Here is a 20,883-nt window from a genome sequence, read left to right on the forward strand (position 1 = left end):
ATTGTTCTGCAAATTACTTAGATTTTAGACAGTCGTAGTGGTAATAGCTTTGAAAGTGAGTTTATTTTATCATTTGTAGAATATAATATGCATACTTTTGATTTGCAGGGTTTTGTTTTACTCTGCATACCAGACTACATTACTGGCAACATTTTTTTTTTGTTTGTTTGAACTACCTTAGTGCCTCTTACGTCTTTTCACAGGGAATAGAAGACCACAACCTTTTAGCAGGACATCTTGCCATGTTTACTAGTGATTTCAATCTGGCTCAGGATTTATATCTTGCATCCACCTGTCCTATTGCAGCACTTGAGGTATTCATTTAAGATGTCTAGCTTTTTTTTTTTTTTTTTTTTTTTTTTGCTGTCTTTTTCTGCATCTCAATGCTGGATTATCAATTAATTTCTGGTAATTCTGCTCTTTGGTGGTTTTGTTCTTGCCATTCTGTGAATGAGAACATTTCTTTTAGGATGAATATATCTCTCAGATTGCCTGAATCCTTCTAGAATACTAGCTTTCTAATTATATTTAGAATAATGTAAAATTCATATTATAATTTGATACTTGGATCAGAAAATGGTACTGTTCTTTATTAATAGATGCGAAGAGACTTGCAGCACTGGGATAGTGCACTTCAGCTGGCTAAGCGTTTGGCCCCAGACCAAATCCCGTTCATATCAAAGGAATACGCAATGCAGCTTGAATTCACGTAAGTTCCTCTGTAAGGCTGCAGTATAAGATTGTGAAACTAATGCTCACGCTAATTAAGAAAACATAGAATTGAGATAGCTTATCCGATTGCATTGCTGAGAATGAGTTCTGTGAGGTCTTGCAGTTATACTACCAGGAAGAGTAGTTTTGTATGAATACTTTCATGATAGAGAAATACATTAGCAAATAATAGTTACACTTGATTAATTCAGGTGTATCTGTGTTTTTTTAAATGATGGGTCTGTGATATAATTATACAATCTGCTAAATAAATGTTTTGTTGCAGGCAAGTGTTTGTTTGGAAAACAGAAGAAATTAATGCCACTTAACATTTTTTCCACTGGAAGAAAGCCTTGCATTTAAAACTTTTTCCTATCTTTTCCATGACACCCACGAGCCTTCATTTTCTTCATAGTTTAGTTAGAGGAGTGTCAGATTTCGAGGCTGCCAGTACTTGAAAGCAAGAAAATATTCACCATTTGCCATGATTTTAAAGGCTACTTTATAGCTAATTTTGCAGAGAGGAAACCTATCCTGTTTACCATCTAAACCAAGAGGAAAATTCTATACATTAACAGAGATTTTGGGTAACTCCTTCCATGTCTCACCAGTTGCCCTAGCACTGAGGGAAGACAGTTGTTGGTTGCAGAAGGGAGGGAGTTGAGGCAATTGATGCAAGGTGATCATCTGTAACTTGAGTTCTGAATTTACTTAAGAAAAGAAAAAGACTTCATTTTTATATTGCAAAACTCATTAATTGCATTAGAAGGTTGGTTTATTTTCCAGCAAAAGATGTGGAAGTAGAGATGAAATTACTGAGGAGTACTGTGTACATAGATTTGTGCACATAGGTATTATCATAGAATCGATAAGGTTGGAAGGGACCCCTGGAGATCATCTAGTCCAAGCCCCCTGCCCACGCAGGGTCGCCTAGAGCATGTTAGACAAGGTTGCATCCAGGCAGGCCTTGAGTATCTCCAGAGAAGGAGACTCCACAACCTCTCTGGGCAACCTGGTCCAGTGCTCTGTCACTCTCCCAGTGAAGAAATTCCCCCTCACGTACAGGCAGAACTTCTGTGCTTCAGTTTCTGCCCATTGCCTCTTGTCCTTACGCATGGGACAACTGAAAAGAGTTTGTCCCCATCCCCTTGACACGCTCCCTTCAGGTTCTTATACACATTGGTAAGATCTCTTTTATCTATTATGCACATAGATAGGCTCTTTGCTTGTCTTTCAGGGTTTTTTTTTTTTTTTTTACTGGTCTCAGTATAAAGGAACTGAAGAGAGATGGACTGTCCCTTTTACTAATAGGTTGATAAAGTGCATGGAAAATGCCCTAATGTACTATGTAACTGCCTGTCTTATTTTTGCATCAGATCCTTGGATGGAGTGTTTATGGCTAAAGCAAGACAGATATAAGCATAATCTGTCTGAAAGAACAAGAGATACAATAACTATCTCTTCCTATTAAAAATATTCTTCTATATAATGTATGATTTTCTTTTAGGGGTGATTATGTGAATGCTTTGGCACATTATGAAAAGGGAATCACTGGAGACAATAAGGTAATGCCTTTTTAGTGATAATAACAGATGCACACTCATCCTGCACATAGAGTTATCTTGTTTCAGGTTTACTTAAATTCAGGTTTTTTTATTTGACTGTAAATCTGTATGACTATTACTTTTGGGATAGTAGTCTTAAATGCACTTATTTTTAATGTACAGAATGATACTTTTTCTAGCTATAAAGCAGCATTGCCATTGTGTTAACATGACATAATTCAAATTAAGTGTTTATAGTTTGAGCAACTTCATAATATAATTTTGAATAGTGGCTGCAGTTAGACCAGAATTTTTAGACAATGGACAAACAAGTCCATTTTATTTTTTTGTTAACTTGTTTCAGTGCTTGGTTATGATGGCTTTTGCAAGCTATTTCTTATACGCAAGGTATAATTACTGCTTTTCATTTGATTGCCAGTACCAGGAACATGATGAAGCTTGCCTTGCTGGAGTAGCCCAAATGTCCATTCGAGTGGGAGATATCCGTCGAGGGGTAAACCAGGCCATTAAACATCCTAGCAGGTTGCTAAAAAGAGACTGTGGAGCTATTCTGGAGAGTATGAAGGTATTCAAAAGAGTTAGTAAAGCTAATGCTGAACATGTGAATTCATTAGGCTGCTTACGTGTCATTGTAATTTACAAGTGATATTGTAATGGTTTCCAATATTGTAGCAATTTTCAGAAGCTGCTCAGCTGTATGAAAAGGGACAATATTATGACAAGGCAGCATCAGTATACATCCGGTGTAAAAACTGGTAAGTACAGGTTCCACTGAAGTGATGTATTTGTTGAGACTGAAGGCTTACTGTAATGCTGTTTGGAAAGGAAAAATTCTGTCAGTATCTCAAATATGTATATCATATCAAAGCATATCAAGTATATATATTTTGATATATCAAGTATATCAAAAATGTTGCATGAACTATGTTTCGTTGGTGTTATGGTTCCCTCCCATAAGCTTAAACAAGCGCAGTATTCACGAAATCCTCAGCAGCTTATTCAGATTTAAATATAGTCATACTGAATATGGGAGGTAGTCTTCCTTTTTTTTTTTTTTTTTTTCTGTTTTCTTGTGTAATGTTTAAGGTGACCTGTATTTTCAAGGGGCTTTTTGATATACTGAATGAAGACATTTTATATGTCTAGTTACTGTTAGTTCATTAAATGTCTTCAGTTATAGAATATATAGCTGTGATTCTGAGTATGAAGATGGTTGGTATCATGAGCAGTCAAAACAGTTGACATTATGCTCAGTGAATTTTCTTTTTTTTTAAGAGAATTTGGTCATTGTCAAGTTTTCAGTGGAGAAGTGCAGTTTACAGAGAGACTTAAGGGCCTAATTCTTGTCTGATTATATTTTATGTATTTTACTATTAAGAACTGCTTGGAGCAAAGATCAGAACTCAGACTTCTTTCATACAAATGCTTTAAAAATAAGGTTGGAGCATTAAGCTCATTCTCCAGTGAAAATTTTATTCTCTCATAAAAGTGTATCAGTTTCATCAGCATGGACAAAGAAAACACTTTGTTCAGTAGGTTCAGTAGCTTACATATAATGAGTGGAAGGTGGAAGGTACAAACTTTGTTTAGCCAAGCAGAAGGAGATGCAAGTCTCCTGATGTCTTGGGCAGTGCTCTGTCTTCTAGGCACAGAGATAGAAGATTTAAGATCAGCCTCTCTTTGGCCTTTAATATTCATTGTCTTGAAAAGCTCTCCAGTTAGTTTGCTGGCTTTTGCAGATCACGTTGTGTGTGCAGATCCTGAGTTCAAATTTATGGAAGGACTGACATGTAGTTCTGTGTTCCTCAACTCTCCACTGTTAGGAATGTTGTCCCTCACAGAAACTGGTTCTAAGTGCCTAGAGTCCTCTGTACAACCGATGGCCAAAGTTTAAGCAATCACAGGAGTCAACACAGTTGAACCTGTATAAGTATTCATTTGTTAAGTTACAGTTTTAATACTATGCTGTTTCTGTAGATGAATTGGAGAATATTGGAGGCTAAAATGTTCATTCTGGCACTTTTTAATGCTCATACATCTTTCAGCTCAAAAAAAAAGAAGCTACTCTTCTTTAAGCCTGTATGTTTCTGAACAAGTATATAATTTTCTGTTCTTACATGTATAAAGCACAGCTTTTTGAAAATATTAAATCACACTGAAAACTTGTACTTTATGTTTAATTACTTGTTTTTTTAATTTCTTTTTCACTCTTATTATAAATATGCCTGTTTTATTAGAGAAAAATTTAAAACAGATATATTTATTAAATTACTTTTTGTTTTTTTTTCTAGGGCAAAGGTTGGTGAACTTCTTCCTCATGTTTCATCTCCAAAGATTCACCTGCAATATGCAAAGGCCAAAGAAGCAGATGGCAGGTGTGCTTGAGTGTTTCTCTATTTTTATAAAATATGTCATTATTTCTGAAATGCATTATTTATAAAATAAATTAAAAGACTTTAAAAAGTAAATTTTGTAGAAAATATCTACTGTGAAAAGGAACTCTGACATATACAAATTTAAGGTGCTGTGTGGAAATTTTAAACATAATCTAAGGACCTGCCTCTAGTATTAAAGATGTTTCTAGTTGATTGTTCCTGTCTAAATATTAATATCTTTTTAATGAAAGAAGGTGTTTTAAGGTACTGCACCCATTACAGCATTCCACTTAGTACAATATTGAAGTTCAATTTCCTTCTAAAGACTCCTTTTTTATAAAGCCGTGATTTTTAAGGTCATTCAAAGGTGCAATAATCATAAAAGAAAATTATTCTTTCTGAAAGCAAATTATTGTTACATCTTAATAGCTTGCACTTGCGAAGTGTTGAATAATGTGTAATTATTGACTGAAATGAAAAATAGATTATACTTGATCACAAAATGCTGTTTTTACTAGTCATGACATGTAGTTAGATGTGCTTCAGAATAATGATACCTTAATGATATGAGGAATCACCAAAGCTAAATGTTTGTATTGATGAGACTAAAAAGTACTATTTCTTTGTCAGCTCCAGAGTGTGAGAAAGAGAAATTTCTTGAAATTCTTGAAAGCTGTTGAGAAGAGGGGGGGAAAAAGTCTCACTGTTTAAAAAAAAAAAAAAAGTTACTAGTTATCATCTGTTTGGGATTTTATTGGCAAGGCATGACGTTGTATTCTCACTCCCAAGCAATTTGATATGGTTACGCTGATAGAACAGATGAACTACCCAAGAACAGTATGAGGGAGATTTTTCCCCCAGGTTAGCCAAAAATACTATCATGGTAAACATTTTTCTATTATTTCATTATCCCAAGAGAAAATGAAGGAGAGAGAAAAAACATAGAAAATGCAGAATAGAGCTGTTATATGTAAACTGAAAAGAAGATGTCACAGGATAACCTTTCAGAAGTAAATTATAGTATGTTTATTTTATATCGTATTGTAGAGAGCTATGTAAAAGTTAGAAAAACTAATGTGAAACCATTGTTTTGCAGGTACAAGGAAGCTGTGATAGCTTATGAGAATGCTAAACAATGGGACAGTGTGATCCGGCTATATTTGGATCACCTTAACAATCCTGAAAAGGCTGTTAATATTGTGAGGGAAACACAGTCTCTTGATGGAGCCAAGATGGTGGCCAGGTAACAGTCGTATTATAAGGTTAAAAAGTTAGTAACCTTTGAGAACTTCTAACCATGTTTCCCTCTTTCATATTTTTGCCAGACACTAAAGTTGTACTCAGTACATAAATGGAATTAAAATAAAAATAAATCTCTTGTAAGTTTGTAGAATGTATAGTGTTTCCTTGAATATATTCTTTATGTCTCATGATGCATCTGAGACATTGTGTTTGCTTTCTTCACTGTTTAAATATATTGAATGTATTTTACCACTCTTAGACCATGATTATGTTTTCTAAGTTAATGATGTCCTAGAAGCAACTATACAAAGCATAGTATTACTGGGGGTTAGGTTTAGTTCAGTTGCTTAGAGTGTGGTGCCAGTAATGCCGAGGTCATGAGTTCAATCCCTGTATTGGCTGCTCGTTTGAAGGTTGGACTAGATGATCTCCAGAGGTCCCTTCCAACCTTGCCAATTCTATGATTACCCATTATGTTTATATCGTATTCTATGATTTTCATATTAACTTCTCTCAGGAGTGATATCTTAGTATTTCGGTTTTTATTTTGCTTTTAGTTTATGAGATGAGCAACCAGAATTTAAAAAGGGTGAAAGAGGACATACCAATCGAAATCTGGGGAGGCTGATAAAGTCTCAAACTCTGGTTACTGGTACTTGGCCATTGACTAGAGATTTCAGTCTGGTGATTTGATTTCTCTAAAGTTTGGACAGCTAAGCAGATACTTTTTTTTTTTTTAACCTTTTGATTAAAATTATATTAGCCTGAAGTAGTAAATTTAGACAGTCATAAAAGTTGCCATGCTATGTGATTTTTACTGAGTTAATTTTAGTAGCCTATTTAAAATAATGAAGATATACAATAATTTAGAAATGTATCATATCTGTAAGCCATAAAATATACTATATTTCTAAAACATTTGGAGTATTCATTATGTCATTTAACTAAGGTATTAACTTGTTCATTCTGATTAGATTCTTTCTGCAGCTTGGTGATTATGGTTCTGCCATTCAATTCCTGGTCATGTCCAAGTGCAATAATGAAGCTTTCACATTAGCTCAGCAACACAACAAGATGGAGATTTACGCCGACATCATCAGTGAGTATTCCAGTACAATAATTTGCTTGGAATATGTTTTGCTCGGGTTTTTTACTTAGTTGATTTAGATAAATTTGAAGTGATAAGACAAGAGGTGGCATGTTTTGTGTTTCCCAGCCCTTTCCATCTATTGTCTATTTTTGGTTACCATTGGCCAATTCACCATCCTGTTTCTAATTGTGGTCCATAAATGAGCATTCCTTTCAGCTCCAGTGTCTCCCAGGGTCCTCCCGGTAGGTTGTTTTTAAATCTTGACTGTACTTTCTGTGTATCTGTAGAGGTAAAATCATTTGTCTAGGTGCTTTTTTTCTTGTGTCAGTTGAATAATCTCATTCTTTGACCTTGATGTATTTAGTACTGTTTTTCTGAAAGTGAAAATCTTATTAGTGCAATTTTTTGATTTTGTGCCATCTTTCCCTTTCCCATGGGTCAAACTCTTTTATTACATATATAAATCACTTGTCTTTCCTTTCTTCTTTAAGGCCTTTCATGGCCTCCTTATGTCTCAGTTGAGAAGCAAAAGGAAGTTTTACTGAGAAGCTGATTTTTACCGCAGGTCATCAAGTCAGTCAGTGGCCCGCTTGTCAATTTGCAACAAATTTTATGTTCTTCTCCTGTATCACCCTTCTTTGTGGAAGCGGTTCCACATAAGTATCTTGTGGTTATCTCGTATTTTCAGTTAATATCTTCCTTCAAAAATGTGTTCTTACTATGCTGATTTGAAAAACTTGGCAACAGTTAGCTTGCAGGTATATTGTTATAGGTGCTTGTCAAGGTGACTAGTATTGTTCTATTGTTTCCCTATGCATTCCTGCTTCTCTTCTATCCAAAATAGCATGGTGTATACTGAAACTGTAGTTAGTTGGGGGGGAAAAGGGCTTTATCTTTGGAGTAGCGACTGTCTTTGTTTTAGATGAATACAATAAAATGGAGTCTTTGTTAGAAGATTAAATAGCATTTTGTGCTAACATAGTTAAATTGCTCCTGATAGTCATACATTGTGCAATGCAAACGTATTCTGAAGCTATGAAAATAATTCAGATGATAATCTCATCATCATCTGCAGAATTCCTTTTTGCTGTTTTACTGTTGCCAAGACATAATGAATTGTGAATTAAGAAATCATTCATAAGTCAGGTCATTCATTCATCATTCATAGTTGTGCCATTTTATCATGTCTGTTAAACAAAAAACAGAAATCCCATTACAGTGTAAAACCTATGCAAACAAATATTTCACTGCATTATTAGCTTTTAATGTCTGACATTCAGTATTTGATTAAACAGGGAAAAAAGTTTAAGGTAATTTCAGTCTAGCTGGCTTTGGTTCTCTTTGAATGTTGATATAGAAAAAAAAGTAGAATATAGAATTTCTTCCTTTGGTAAGTTTTTTGTTTTTTTTTTTTTTAATCTTACTTTATAAGAACACTATACTAACCTTGCTTATATATCTTGCAGGTTCTGAGAATACTACTAATGAAGATTATCAGAGCATTGCACTATATTTTGAAGGAGAAAAGAAACATTTTCAAGCAGGAAAATTTTTCTTGCTGTGTGGCCAATATGCACGGGTTAGTACTTAGAGAATGAAACAATGGTATTTAAAAGTTCATTAAAACTGTTCAAAATATAGAAAATATAGTACTTCAAAATCAGAAAAATTCACAGGAGACTTTTGCCTGCCTTCACTGATAACTTGCTGATATAAAAAAGTGCAACAAAACTAAGTAAACTATTTATATTTATAATTGGATTCTATGAATTACACAGTTATGCACATAATCTTTTCATAGCAGCAGAGCCTGTAAGTGGACCAAAGGCATACTGTTCTCTATGAATCTCTATTAATTACATGCAAATAGAAATAGAATTTAATTAGAGTTTATTTGCTTGACCAATGCTCCATTGCTGAATTATTTTGCATTTATTAAATACTTTAATACTTTAACTTAGAACGTACTTTAACTTACTTTAACTTAGAACTTCTTTGCATAAAAGCAAGTATGTAAATTGACACAATTCTTGATTAGTTACAAGTTTGTCAGCTGATGCTTAACTAAACGTTCAACTTCTTCGTACTGAGCACATGCTTAAAAATATGTTTCTGATTTTTGCGAATTACAGCTATCACAGGTGATCACCCCTTCAGCTGGGGCTCAGGGGTTCCCAATGCCACATTAATCAATTTCTGCACATTGTATTGCTCTGAACATCTTTCACAGTTGGAAGAGCTGTAAGAGCTGCTGCTACCTGTATAGCATGAGTGATTATCCTTAAGACCATAACATGCAATCACGATAAGCATCCATGGTTCTGGTTTTCCGTCAGAAGGCAGTCATGATAAGCCTCCAAGGTGCTACTTTTTTCAAAAGGCAGAGAGGAATAATCTGGTAAAAATTAGGGAAAAAAATAATTTCTTTTGTCTCAGTTTTGCTTATCTTCTGTTTCATTTTAGGCATTAAAGCACTTTCTGAAAAGTCCAAGCACAGAAGATAACTTGGCTATAGAAATGGCAATTGAAACAGTAAGAAACTTTGATAAACAAAAACTGCATCTTCTCAAGAAATCTACTTTGTGTGTTGTGGCGTTGTCCTGGTGTCAGTTTGGACAGATTGCAGACAGAATAAAAAGTGTATTAGTAAAGATGTTAGCTAAATATAAAACCTCTAAAATAACTAGCAACAAAGGGAAAATGTTTTCAGTCTTCAGAGAAGGGTTTATAAATCCATTCAGACTTTCATGGTTGCATGAATTTGGAACTTCATTATTTAGCAATATCCATTCATAATTTTTCTGTCTGCTGCTGCATGCTTTGGTAAGAGAGGTCAGTACACTTCTGTTCTCTGTATCTCTCTGGCAGCTTCCACTCTTGAATAGAAGACCAGTTGCAGCATCAGCCTTATTAACCCCTTTTGGCTTATATCTGTTAAAATAATTTTTCCATCTCTTAAAAAAAATGTTGGAGATGAAACAATCTTTGTTTAGTCTTTAGTTGCCCATGACCTCCATATTTCTGGAGTTGTCAGGCCTCCCAGCTCATGCTGCACCTCAGCAGATGTGAACCTCGTCTGATTTCTGAGATTGCCTTCTAGACAATACGTGCTGGAAACCTACTTAACCAGGCCCACTGGCAGTTTCCATCTAAGCATCCACTGTGACTTTCACTGTCAGTCATCCAAACCGTGCTGACTGCCTCTGTTGCCTCGAAGAACCCGCAGCACTGAAATTTTTACGAGGGATCACTAGATTTTTTTTCAAACTCTTAAACAGTAGGCCTGACTCTACTGAGAGCTAGCATAGCCACTCTTGAAGCCTTTCATCTCAGAAAGCCATTGGCACAGCCTGTAAGACTGAGGTGTTTGAGGTGTTTAATACTTTCCTCTGGAGCCAAGTGGGTAAGCCCAGATGAATAAACGAAAGGCTAAGACGCCCATAGGCTATTGCTACAAATGAACTGTATCCTCCTAGAATCTCATCAATGCAATCATCATATTTGTTAGACTGTCTCCAACTTTGGCTCTGGTGCAGGGACCAGCACTGAATATTCCTCTGAGACACAGATTGCTGACTTGATAGACGCACCTTTGTGACAGTGAGCTTCAGCTCATGGTGCCTAGACTCAGAAGCTTTCCTAACACTGAAGAAGCAAAACAGTTTGTACTGATAAAGACATACTTAGTTATAACTCCCTGACAAAATACATTAGAAAATAAACATGTACTTTGTGTCAAAGCTGATGAACCAAAAAATCATCTCAGCTGAGCACACAAAACCAACAAATTCATGTTTTAAATTCATTTAATTCAAAGGTTTTATAAAAAGCCTTCTTATGACTTCTGTTGTTCATATCATGATATTTTCTTCTGTCTTTATTTAATAGGTGGGACAGGCAAAAGATGAAGCCCTAACAAATCAGCTGATAGATTATCTTATGGGAGAGAGTGATGGCATGCCCAAGGTATTGTATTTTTGCCATTACTGCTGTGTCATATTTCTGTACTACAAAATCTTTTGAGTTTCTTTTATCATAAAATTTTTGGTGGACGTGGTTTGCTTTTTAGATAGATTTCATTAAGAAGTAAAGCTTATATGATCACTCCATCTGTGAACCGACAGTAAATTCAGTCATGTACAAAATGATATGTCTGGAATAGTAAGTTCTGCTCCATTGAGAGGAGTAAGGTTTGGTAACAAGGGAGGTAACATAATCTTGGCACTGTACGGTCATTTCATCCTTAATATTATGATTGTAGTTTATGATTCTGTTGTGAGATTAAAAATTCTGTCTACTTCATTTCTCTCTAGTGCTTAGAGTTTAAGAATTTAATATTCTGGACTTTTAAATACAACACTAGGCACTTGGTTGCCAAGCCAACCTTTCTTTTATAATTTTTTTTAAAATCTTTATATATGTAGTATCTTTTTATTATTTACCTCTTATTTGTAATTTGAAATTTGAATGACAATGGAATTAGAATGAAAAATAATGAAGCAAACTGCAGGAGACCGGACGACAGTGAAGCTGTTAGAGCTGTGAGATGAAAGGTCTGTTACTAAGAAAGCATATGTGTAAGGGGAAATAAATTCATATTTATGCTAAAAGTTGGTTGGACAGAAACACACTGTAATATCCTGTCTTTTATGCCAGTTCTCTGTGAGCTGCAGCCTAGCCATCTGGTTGCCAAAAGAAATATATAGAACTGGAGAAGGGAAGTCACCTACAATAGGAGCTCCTTTAGTGAAGTAGTTCTGAAGATCTTAGAAAACATTCAACAATTGTGTGAATACCATATTTAACATTGCTTTGCACATGAACATAGAGCTTTCTTTTCCTTATTTAAAAGCTCTCTCTTGTTCTTCTGAATGCTTTAATCCAATCTGCCATAGTCTCTCTCAGTGAGTAACATAATTTTACTTTATCAAATCTTACTTGTTTGTTTAAAAATCTAAGTAAGAGTAAACTTAAAGTAGCCATGCAGCAGAAACTTGCTAATTCTTTCAGCACTGATTGTTCAAACCAGATAAGCCTCACAGCAGCCTGGTTGTTCTGACCTTTTTCAGCAAACAATTATATGTCATTTTAATGATATACCATATTATCAAAATTGTTATAATTAGCAAGATTTTGCTACACTATTGTCTGTCTAACAGTAAACTAATTCTTAAATGTGTTACAATACAGAATACTCTATTTGCTAAAGTTAACATATTAAAAACTATTATGCAGTTTTCTTAATTTACGTTATGTTGGTTCCTTTTTCATTTTTCAGGGAGTGTTATCAAGCAAGGTTCTGCTGTTTTTGTGTGTGCCCTTTTTAAAGTATAAGTGTTTTAAAAAAACAAAACCAAAATGATTGCTATCCAAAATTAAGATCAGTTAGATTACAATAAAAGTTTTCCAAAGGCCTTGGGAAATGTGTTGCCAATTGGAAAATCCTTCCTATATTTATTGCTTTTAAAATGACTAACTTAAAGTTTAGAATATGAAATTAAAACACAAGACTCACTCCTATTTTTCTTAAATGCCTTCTGGTTTTGTAATTGTTTCTACCCACAGCTACCACAGAAGTCATTTAAATGTGATATTTACATAAACTAAGTTAGGGTCATGGCAAATACCCTTTCATGCCACTGGTCTGTCCTTTCTGCTGGAGAGGAGAACAGGGAAAACCAGCTTGATGGGGAAGAAATGCAGCTTTGTTGCAGAATGAGTCTATAAATCTACCAGTATCTATTTTTTCTAATTTATCTGTAGTTAAGTCAGAACTATATCAATATATATAATATGTCGGACTAATTTGGTCTTGATTAGCCAGCTAAAAGATTGTCATGTACAGACTTTTCTTTTTATTGATTCCCTTTTACAAATCACTACTAAAGATATGAAACAATGGATTTTTTCCACTTAACCTTGTTTATGATAGAAAGAAGCTATTATCTTGTATTTTATATTTTAGTCACATTTTCAGTAATGTTTTGCTCGCTTTTGAGGGCTTTTTCAAAATCCTTATGAAAATCCAATTCTCTTTTTTTTTCTTCTATAATAATACCCTCTTGATTTTAAAGTTTTGTTTTAAATTCTTTCACTAATTTTCTTGATGTTGAATTAAGCTGTTAGATTGCCAGTTCTTGGATAAACACTGTGCTGCATTTACCGTTCTTGAATCCAGTATATAGTATAGCAAATTTTAGATTTTATCTTTTTGTTACCCACTTGATTCCTTCATTTTTAATTCTTTTAACTGTCTTGGATGTTTATCATCTTGGCCTGATGCCATATGCTCTTTAACAGCCAGGTTTTGTCATCCTTATTCATGCTAAGCAATGTCTTCATCTAGATCCATAGCAGGATTTAAGTATCTGTAGCAAGATTTCTCTAAGAGGAATGCCTTGATTCTTTTCTAAGACCATAGATGCCTACAGGTCTGAAGTTGTTAACGTCTCTGCTGATAAAACTCCTTTAGGACCTAATGGTCTGCTGCTTCGTGCAACCATCTTAACAGGGCTTAGCAACTAACTGTGTGTCTACCACAGTTTAGTCAGTGTCCTTCAAACTGTCCTCATCCAACTGTGTCCTAGGGGATGAAGCTTGCAGGGGGGCCGAGCATAGCTCAAGCATGCCAATATGAAGAGCTCTTCATAAAACAGGCCGGTTTGTCCACTTTCTGTGAAGAAAGTGATGTTGGGATGAGGAAGTCAAAAATACAACAATATGTGTTTAGTGACTATTAATTACTTAAGAATAAAGCAATATGTATTTAGTTACTATTAATTACTTTTGTATTATTCAATTAAGGATGCCAAGTATCTGTTCCGCTTATACATGGCACTAAAGCAATACAGAGAAGCTGCCAGAACTGCTATAATAATTGCCAGGGAGGAGCAGTGTTCAGGTAAGTCTGTTTTTTTCTGATATATGTGTGTGCATATATACATACATATATATATATATATGTGTGTGTATATGTATATATACACATATATATACAGCATCCTTTCAGTGGTTTGGGTACTGTTATTGATATAGATTTATACTCAGAAAAAGTTTGTGTCAGCCTTAGAAAAACCCTGCTTTGTAAGTATAAAGCTTTTAATTGAAGTTTAATTTTGAATTTGAAGTGGCCTTTGTGAAAAGATTGGGACCATTATAAGTATATATTAAAGGAAAAAAATGTGAAAAATATCTGCATGTCTTACGTTGCATTTAAGTAAACACATTGATGGAGACTGCCTACAACTTTACTTTTCTGTATAACAGAGCTGCATTTTAACTGCAGTTACTACGAAATGTGGTTTCCAATTTGGATCTAGTACTTTAGTGTTTGCACATATAAATTCTTGATATTTTTCAGTGAGAGATGTGCACAGGAGATGATTTCTGTTGAATAATCAGACTTTATCAAGCCTTATTTTCCCCCTTAATAGGTAGCTGATATTAAAGAGAAAAAAAAGAACTAAGAAAGGATAGGGCTGGAAGCAAAATAGCTACCACCACCATTAGCTGCTCTCCTCTGCAGCCACAGCAATAGTCCTACCATAACACTGCTTGCTTTTCATTTCAAATAAATTAAGAAAAATAGCCATAAAAGAAAAATAACAGCCTGGGGAACAGAAGAACAGTCATGTCCTGGCAAGTTAACATTTATTGACTATTCCTTGGCAGTGGCTAAGGGGAGGAGGGGTAATCTCCTAAACCCTTCATAAGTAAGATCTCTAATTCACCATAGCAATGAATAGTGCATTTGTGCTAATTATTTAAGCAGGAAATGTAAAGTTTCAAGGGTTTAATTATTCACTAGCTTCTTCTTTGAATCTGAAAACATACATCTGAAATACAGTATTGCATGTTGTTTTTCATATTTTCTCATAGTACAGACGTGTTCTGCAACATTGTAATAACAAGAACTATATTTTTCTCGGTCAAATTACCAGTAACTGGTGACTGGTAAACAGTAACTATTTCCCATGCAGGGATAGTATTAGATTCTCCTCTCTTCCTTCAGGAGCTTTCAGTGATTTTAGTTTTGAAGCTTTCACCAATATAGTTTATTCTTTGCTTTAAAAATCAGTAAAAATCATTTTAAGTCTATACTGTTTGGTGTTTTCTATTTATCATTTTATGTGCATTTTTTCTTCTTTAAGCTGATTTTATATAATAGTCATCTGGTTTTTAGACTGAATGTATTATTCTGTGGGTCAGTCATACAGTGTGAAAATTAATGATGTCAGTTGTTTTCCAGCAACTAATTCTGGAGTAATAAGTAGTTGTCTCACATAAATATAGCAGGTAGATTCAGTTGTAGTATGTAACACTGCATAACAAATTACTTTATAAAGATATAGAGAAAAAACATGTGGTGAAATAATAACTATACTCTGAAATTTTTTGTGAATGTCTCCAACTACAGAGTATGATTTCTTCATCCTGATCTCTTAATAGTGCAACAAACATAAAAGAAGAAACTATGTTATAGTAGATTAATCATACCGAACACTGATTGCTTTGGTAGCAAATTCAGCTACATGGATAATTTAATGAAATTTTGGGGTTTCTGGACTGTTTTTTGATAGTAGCCATGAAGCAGTATAATCCAGTGAATTAATGAATTAACCTCACTGACAGGTTTGGGGTTTGTTTGTTTACAGAGGGGAGGAGTTGCCAAAGCAAATTATAAAGTAAAAGTAGTATGTTAAATTAAAATATAAAAAATGGCTTTTGAATATCTGACATTGAGGAAGAATGAGACAAAATATGTCATTTGTGGAAACAAAGAAATATATCAAACAGTGCTCTAAAAGTATCTTTTCTCTGCTTTATTGTGGAAGTGATGTATTGGATGCACCATTTTAAAGCAGAGTACAGCATTATGTGTCATCATCCACATACATATTTTGCTGTTCTTCTAACATTCTACTGTTCAGACATCTCAAGGTGTAAATATTTTTCTTGTTTAACTCCCTGACTAGTATTGTTTAGGATACTGTGACAAGCAACTGCTTGTGACTTTCTAAAGATTTTGGCATGCAAAGGTTTTGCTCTAAGAATCAACATAACTTCTTGTTCAATTTCCTTATATGCCGTTAGACATTGAACAATTAAATTGTTATGAAAATTTGAATTTACTATGCTGAGTCATTTATTTTTAAGGAAACTACCGAAATGCGCATGATGTTCTTTTCAGTATGTATTCAGAATTAAAGATACAGAAGATTAAAATTCCTTCTGAGATGTCTACAAACCTTATGATTCTGCACAGCTATATTTTGGTGAAGGTAATCAATTCAGAAACTGAATTTACATAAATGTTGCAGTGCAATTTATTAAAGTATATATATGGTTGATGTTCTATATATATAAATTATGTAGGCATACGGATTGTATTACAGAATCCAAGCCTGTACTAACACCACGCTTCAGGAGACCAGTCTGCATGTTTTGCTTATTTCTACCTCTTTGATTAATATATTATTTCATAAATACTGAATTATTAAAGCCTACATGTGGTTTCCTTTTTTTTTTTTTTTTTTTTTTTTTTTTTTTTTTTTTTTTTGCATGCATACTTACAAAAATGTTACCAATGCTATTATTCATTAATTTTAAGAAACCAGATCAGAGCTTTTTGGTAAATAAAATTAAACAAGGGTGCCCAAACTGTTTCCAGTAGTTAAAATGTGGCCCTTTGGGATATATGTGCACCCTACAGCCTGCTTCTGGTCTGCCTATCTCCCAGCAGCAAGGCAAGAGCAAGCAAATAGGTGGCTGCAGTCCAGATAGTCTGCTTGAGGGAAGACCTGCCTCTACTAGTAACTCTGGGGCTTTCTTCAACATAGGCTATACCCCTGCTCAGCTTCATAAAAGGGCTGGGGGGGGTCTCTGCCTCCAGGAAGGAGGACAGCTGGGTGCAGGCAGCATAAATTATTCTTTGAAGACTACAGTTAATTTTCTATATACTTTTTGTGTTCCAGACGCATGTGAAACGCGGCGACCACATGAAGGGAGCGCGTATGCTTATACGCGTAGCCAACAACATCAGCAAGTTCCCATCACGTAAGTGCTGACAGCATTGACGAGTTGCCTGAACCATGCATAACAGTCTCAGGATCATATGTAATGAACCGGCTGGCTTTGTGGCCTTACCACAAAATTTTTATTTATTATTTGTCCTCTTTTAAAAGTGTTACTCTTTTTGGTTCATGAAACTTTATTTATTAAAGGTAGAGTTTCTTTGAGACCGCTATATGTAGCGTCTTGTCACGTATGACAAGAGTACTGACAGTGCAGCTCTCTGCACCTGCATGTACACAGGCCATTCTCTTTTTTCTATTAATCCCTGATCAGTAGTAAACTCAATTTATGTTGCTTCTTTTTTTAGAGCTAATATTCTCTCAGCTTTGTCATTAGAATGCAGACTTTAAAGATGCAGGCCAGACGTGGGAGAAAGTGATAAAACCAAAAAAATCCCTTCTGCTATGCTGAACCTCAGAAATACAAAGCAGTGACAGCTGAATCCCTGATTTTTTTGTGAATGGTTACAGGAATTGCACAAACTTGCAAAGCTCTGTACCATGACGAAGACAAAAAAATATACTCATATTTCATCAAAAACTTTTCAGTCCTATTTGCTCAAAGGCTTTCAACATTAATCTTGGTAAATAGATTTTTTTTTGTGTTGTTTCATTCTATTACAGACATTGTCCCAATATTGACTTCAGCAGTAATAGAGTGTCATAGAGCAGGCTTGAAAAATTCAGCCTTCAGTTTTGCTGCTATGTTGATGAGACCTGAGTATCGTAACAAAATAGATCTTAAATACAAGAAGAAAATTGAAGCAATGGTCAGGTGAGCAAGTGTTGTCTCCTATATTTACAAATGTGCACAGTATTACAGATTTATTAGTAATGTTAGGTTAAAGCAAGTAGGTTTTTATGAGCAAAACTATTTTCATGTTATTTCGCTGTCTCATATTTGGAGGCCTAAGACTATTTCCCTCCTCTGATGAAGATTAAAGGCTTTTCTGTTCTCTTGGATATATGATTTATCCTAAATACATGTGCACATAGCCTTACATTTTGTGTGCATGTAAGACCAGGAACTGTTAAAGACTTCGAAGTACCACGATCTATTACAACTTTAATTAATTTGAACCAAGGCAAACATTTTAGATGAAAAATGACCTACTTCTAACCTTATATAATTATGACAAAGTATGAGTGATAGATACAGGGAAATACTAACTGGAAATCATGCAAATAACACATGCTAAATGTCTTTATTCAAGTTCAAAAGGTTTCTTGGAGCTTTTACTCGTATTTGTATGTTACTTTTAGGCGTCCAGACACATCAGAGGTGGAAGAGCCAACAACAGCCTGCCCATATTGTGCATTCCTGCTCCCGGAATGTGAACTCCTGTGTCCTGGGTGTAAAAACAATCTCCCATACTGTATTGCAACGGTGAGTATATGGGATATCTGCTACAGTTCGAGAACGAACACAAAGCCTTTTTTCCATTTAAAACATAAGTAAATTTATCTGAACATTATCAGTTTGCTGGCAGATTCAAAATAAGCTTTTCGTGCAGTTACAAATCAGTTAAAACCATTCTTGTCTTTGTTCCTTTTGTGAATGCTAAAATAATCTGTGGCCTCAACTGCCACCTACAAGCTGCAGCGACTTAATTTTGACAGTAAAATCACTAAGTGGCTCTGGCTGACTTCACCTTCCTGAGGAGGTAACTCATGAAGCTTGACTCACCTGTATGTCTAACACGCATGAAGCTCCGTTGGTTCAGCAGTTGGTGTGCGTGGGAGAACACAAGAGGGGACAGAGCTGCTGGTACCTTCCCAGTCACATCCTTTGTTCCAGTTCCCCAAAGCTCAGGGTTGTAACAGTGGAGATGAAAGTCTCAGTTTCTTTACCTATGTGAGAGATTTTTGCTTCTTACTTTTGCTAGATTTAATTGATGCTAGTGTTACAGAAAATTCACAGATTTACTTCAGCAGAAATTAAATGTTGTAGTTAATTTCTTTATTAAAACTAAAGAATCTGTCTTACAAAAAAAGATCTTGCAAGCAGTTCCGACTTCATTGGTTTAACAGATGACCAATGTATTCTACAAGTATTATCTTAAGGAAAATAATCAAGGCTTCTAAATAGGTAACCTTTATAGGCTAACTGTCATGTACATCCTCATGTTTGTTTTGCATTATATTTAAGTAAGTTCTCCCTTGGTTATAATTCATTTACATCACATGTATTTGTACTTAAGGTCTGCACCAACTTTACTTGCATCTTTGCAAAGTCAAAGCCTACTGCAGCGTAGCTTATTAAAACATAAATCTCTAAATACAGTGCAAATCTCTGCTGTATTTTGTAGGGCTGAAAAGGTACACACAAATTATTTTGTTTCAAAAACAAATCCTTCTCACTTCTATTACACCCTGGTCAACAGAGTAACCATACCAAAAACAAGGAGAGACTACTATCAAGACAGCTGCTATACTCACAGACTGTGGTCAAGGGTTCTGATAGACTAAACTGGTAACTCAACACACTATTTATTAGGTTTTGGGGTGTTTTTTAAATGCAAATTATAATGAAAACACTGCATCTCATTTAGAGTTCCTTTTTTAATGAGAGTTCACACAGTAGCCAAACTACAGTAATACTGTTTTAGGATTTTTTGATTTAATTCTTCAAGGTCGTCTTTGTTCCTGAGATTTTTTTCAAAGAAATGGGATATAAAACTAGATTACACCAGTGAACTAAGATAGTACATTCCATTTAATCACTTGCAGCTTTTGTCTTTAGGGTCGACATATGGTACAAGATGACTGGACAGTCTGCCCACACTGTGACTTTCCTGCCCTTTATTCAGAATTCAAAACGTAAGTTGGGATTTTTTTTCCTTTTTCCTGCTGCAGAATTCTGCCTGCGCATACTTCAGCAGCAGATTTGGTTTCATTTGGTACTAAAAAACATGTAATATAGCATCCTCACAGGGAAAAAGAAATCTTAACTCATACACAGTAGTTTCATCTAACATTATCTCAGAGTAATGCTTTGAAGTGGATCAGAAGGTATCATAAAGAAAGAATTCAGCCATACATGCAATGCTCCAACAACAGAAACCATACTAATAAGAGACAGTGCCTTAAGTTTGCAGCTGCTTCCTGCAACACCAGACACTGAAAGGAGTAGGGAAAACAGACCAAGAAAATTCTCACAGCATACACACAGTACTCAGTACTTGGGTACACACTACAAAAGCAATAATCACTTGTCCCCCACTGTTATCTCCAAGACAATGGGATGGGATAGTTCTGCTCAGATCAAGAACCGCTCCTGCAAGTAATGAACCTCCAAGGACTCTTCATGTTCTAGCCCAAGCAACTCTCTATACATTTTACTTGCTAATTTTTCCTTACCTCCATGCAAACAGCAGCAGCCTTCCTTTTGTGATATCAGTTCTCAAATATTTGAAAAATAAATAAATAGACCTCAGCTCTAGGGAACACTCAACAGTCATTCGCAAGTTTGATATGCTGTGGCACATCTAACTACTCGTCCATTAAATATCAAGTAGTATCCCCCTTCAAACATCCAGCTAGGACCACCTGTTGCTCTATTCTAGACTTCTTGCAATGCATAGGTCAGAGCTTTGCTCTATGCTTTCTCCATCAGGCCCAAATGTCTGTTTGAAAGCATTAAATTATAATTTAACTGATCACATTTCCTTTAAAACAGCATGTTACAGAGTGAAAACATATGTCCAATGTGTTCTGAAAGAATTAACATTGTTCATCTTAAGAAAATAAATGATTGCACACAATACCTCAAACCAGAAGCGGACCAGTAAATTCAGGTATGCGCTACAGCTTCTTACTTCACAGGG

At 35.0% G+C, this 20,883-nt stretch overlaps 1 protein-coding gene across 1 annotated transcript in view; it reads left to right on the plus strand.

Annotated features, from left to right (window-relative positions):
• WDR19 (WD repeat domain 19) overlaps positions 1-20,883 on the plus strand; it is a 44,518-nt gene that overhangs the window by 22,640 nt on the left and 995 nt on the right. The window contains exons 19-36 of the mRNA XM_062575459.1: positions 204-314; positions 600-709; positions 2,219-2,276; positions 2,695-2,841; positions 2,949-3,031; positions 4,568-4,651; positions 5,748-5,894; positions 6,868-6,992; positions 8,450-8,562; positions 9,447-9,515; positions 10,872-10,949; positions 13,788-13,884; positions 16,140-16,264; positions 16,958-17,039; positions 17,681-17,831; positions 18,320-18,443; positions 19,800-19,876; positions 20,736-20,853. Coding sequence (XP_062431443.1) covers positions 204-314; positions 600-709; positions 2,219-2,276; positions 2,695-2,841; positions 2,949-3,031; positions 4,568-4,651; positions 5,748-5,894; positions 6,868-6,992; positions 8,450-8,562; positions 9,447-9,515; positions 10,872-10,949; positions 13,788-13,884; positions 16,140-16,264; positions 16,958-17,039; positions 17,681-17,831; positions 18,320-18,443; positions 19,800-19,876; positions 20,736-20,847 — 1,893 coding nt within the window. The 3' untranslated portion in view covers positions 20,848-20,853. The remainder of the gene's footprint in view (positions 1-203; positions 315-599; positions 710-2,218; positions 2,277-2,694; positions 2,842-2,948; positions 3,032-4,567; positions 4,652-5,747; positions 5,895-6,867; positions 6,993-8,449; positions 8,563-9,446; positions 9,516-10,871; positions 10,950-13,787; positions 13,885-16,139; positions 16,265-16,957; positions 17,040-17,680; positions 17,832-18,319; positions 18,444-19,799; positions 19,877-20,735; positions 20,854-20,883) is intronic.

The sequence above is a fragment of the Rhea pennata genome, chromosome 4 (genome assembly GCF_028389875.1).
Source record: "Rhea pennata isolate bPtePen1 chromosome 4, bPtePen1.pri, whole genome shotgun sequence".
In the NCBI taxonomy this organism is placed as follows: domain Eukaryota; kingdom Metazoa; phylum Chordata; class Aves; order Rheiformes; family Rheidae; genus Rhea; species Rhea pennata.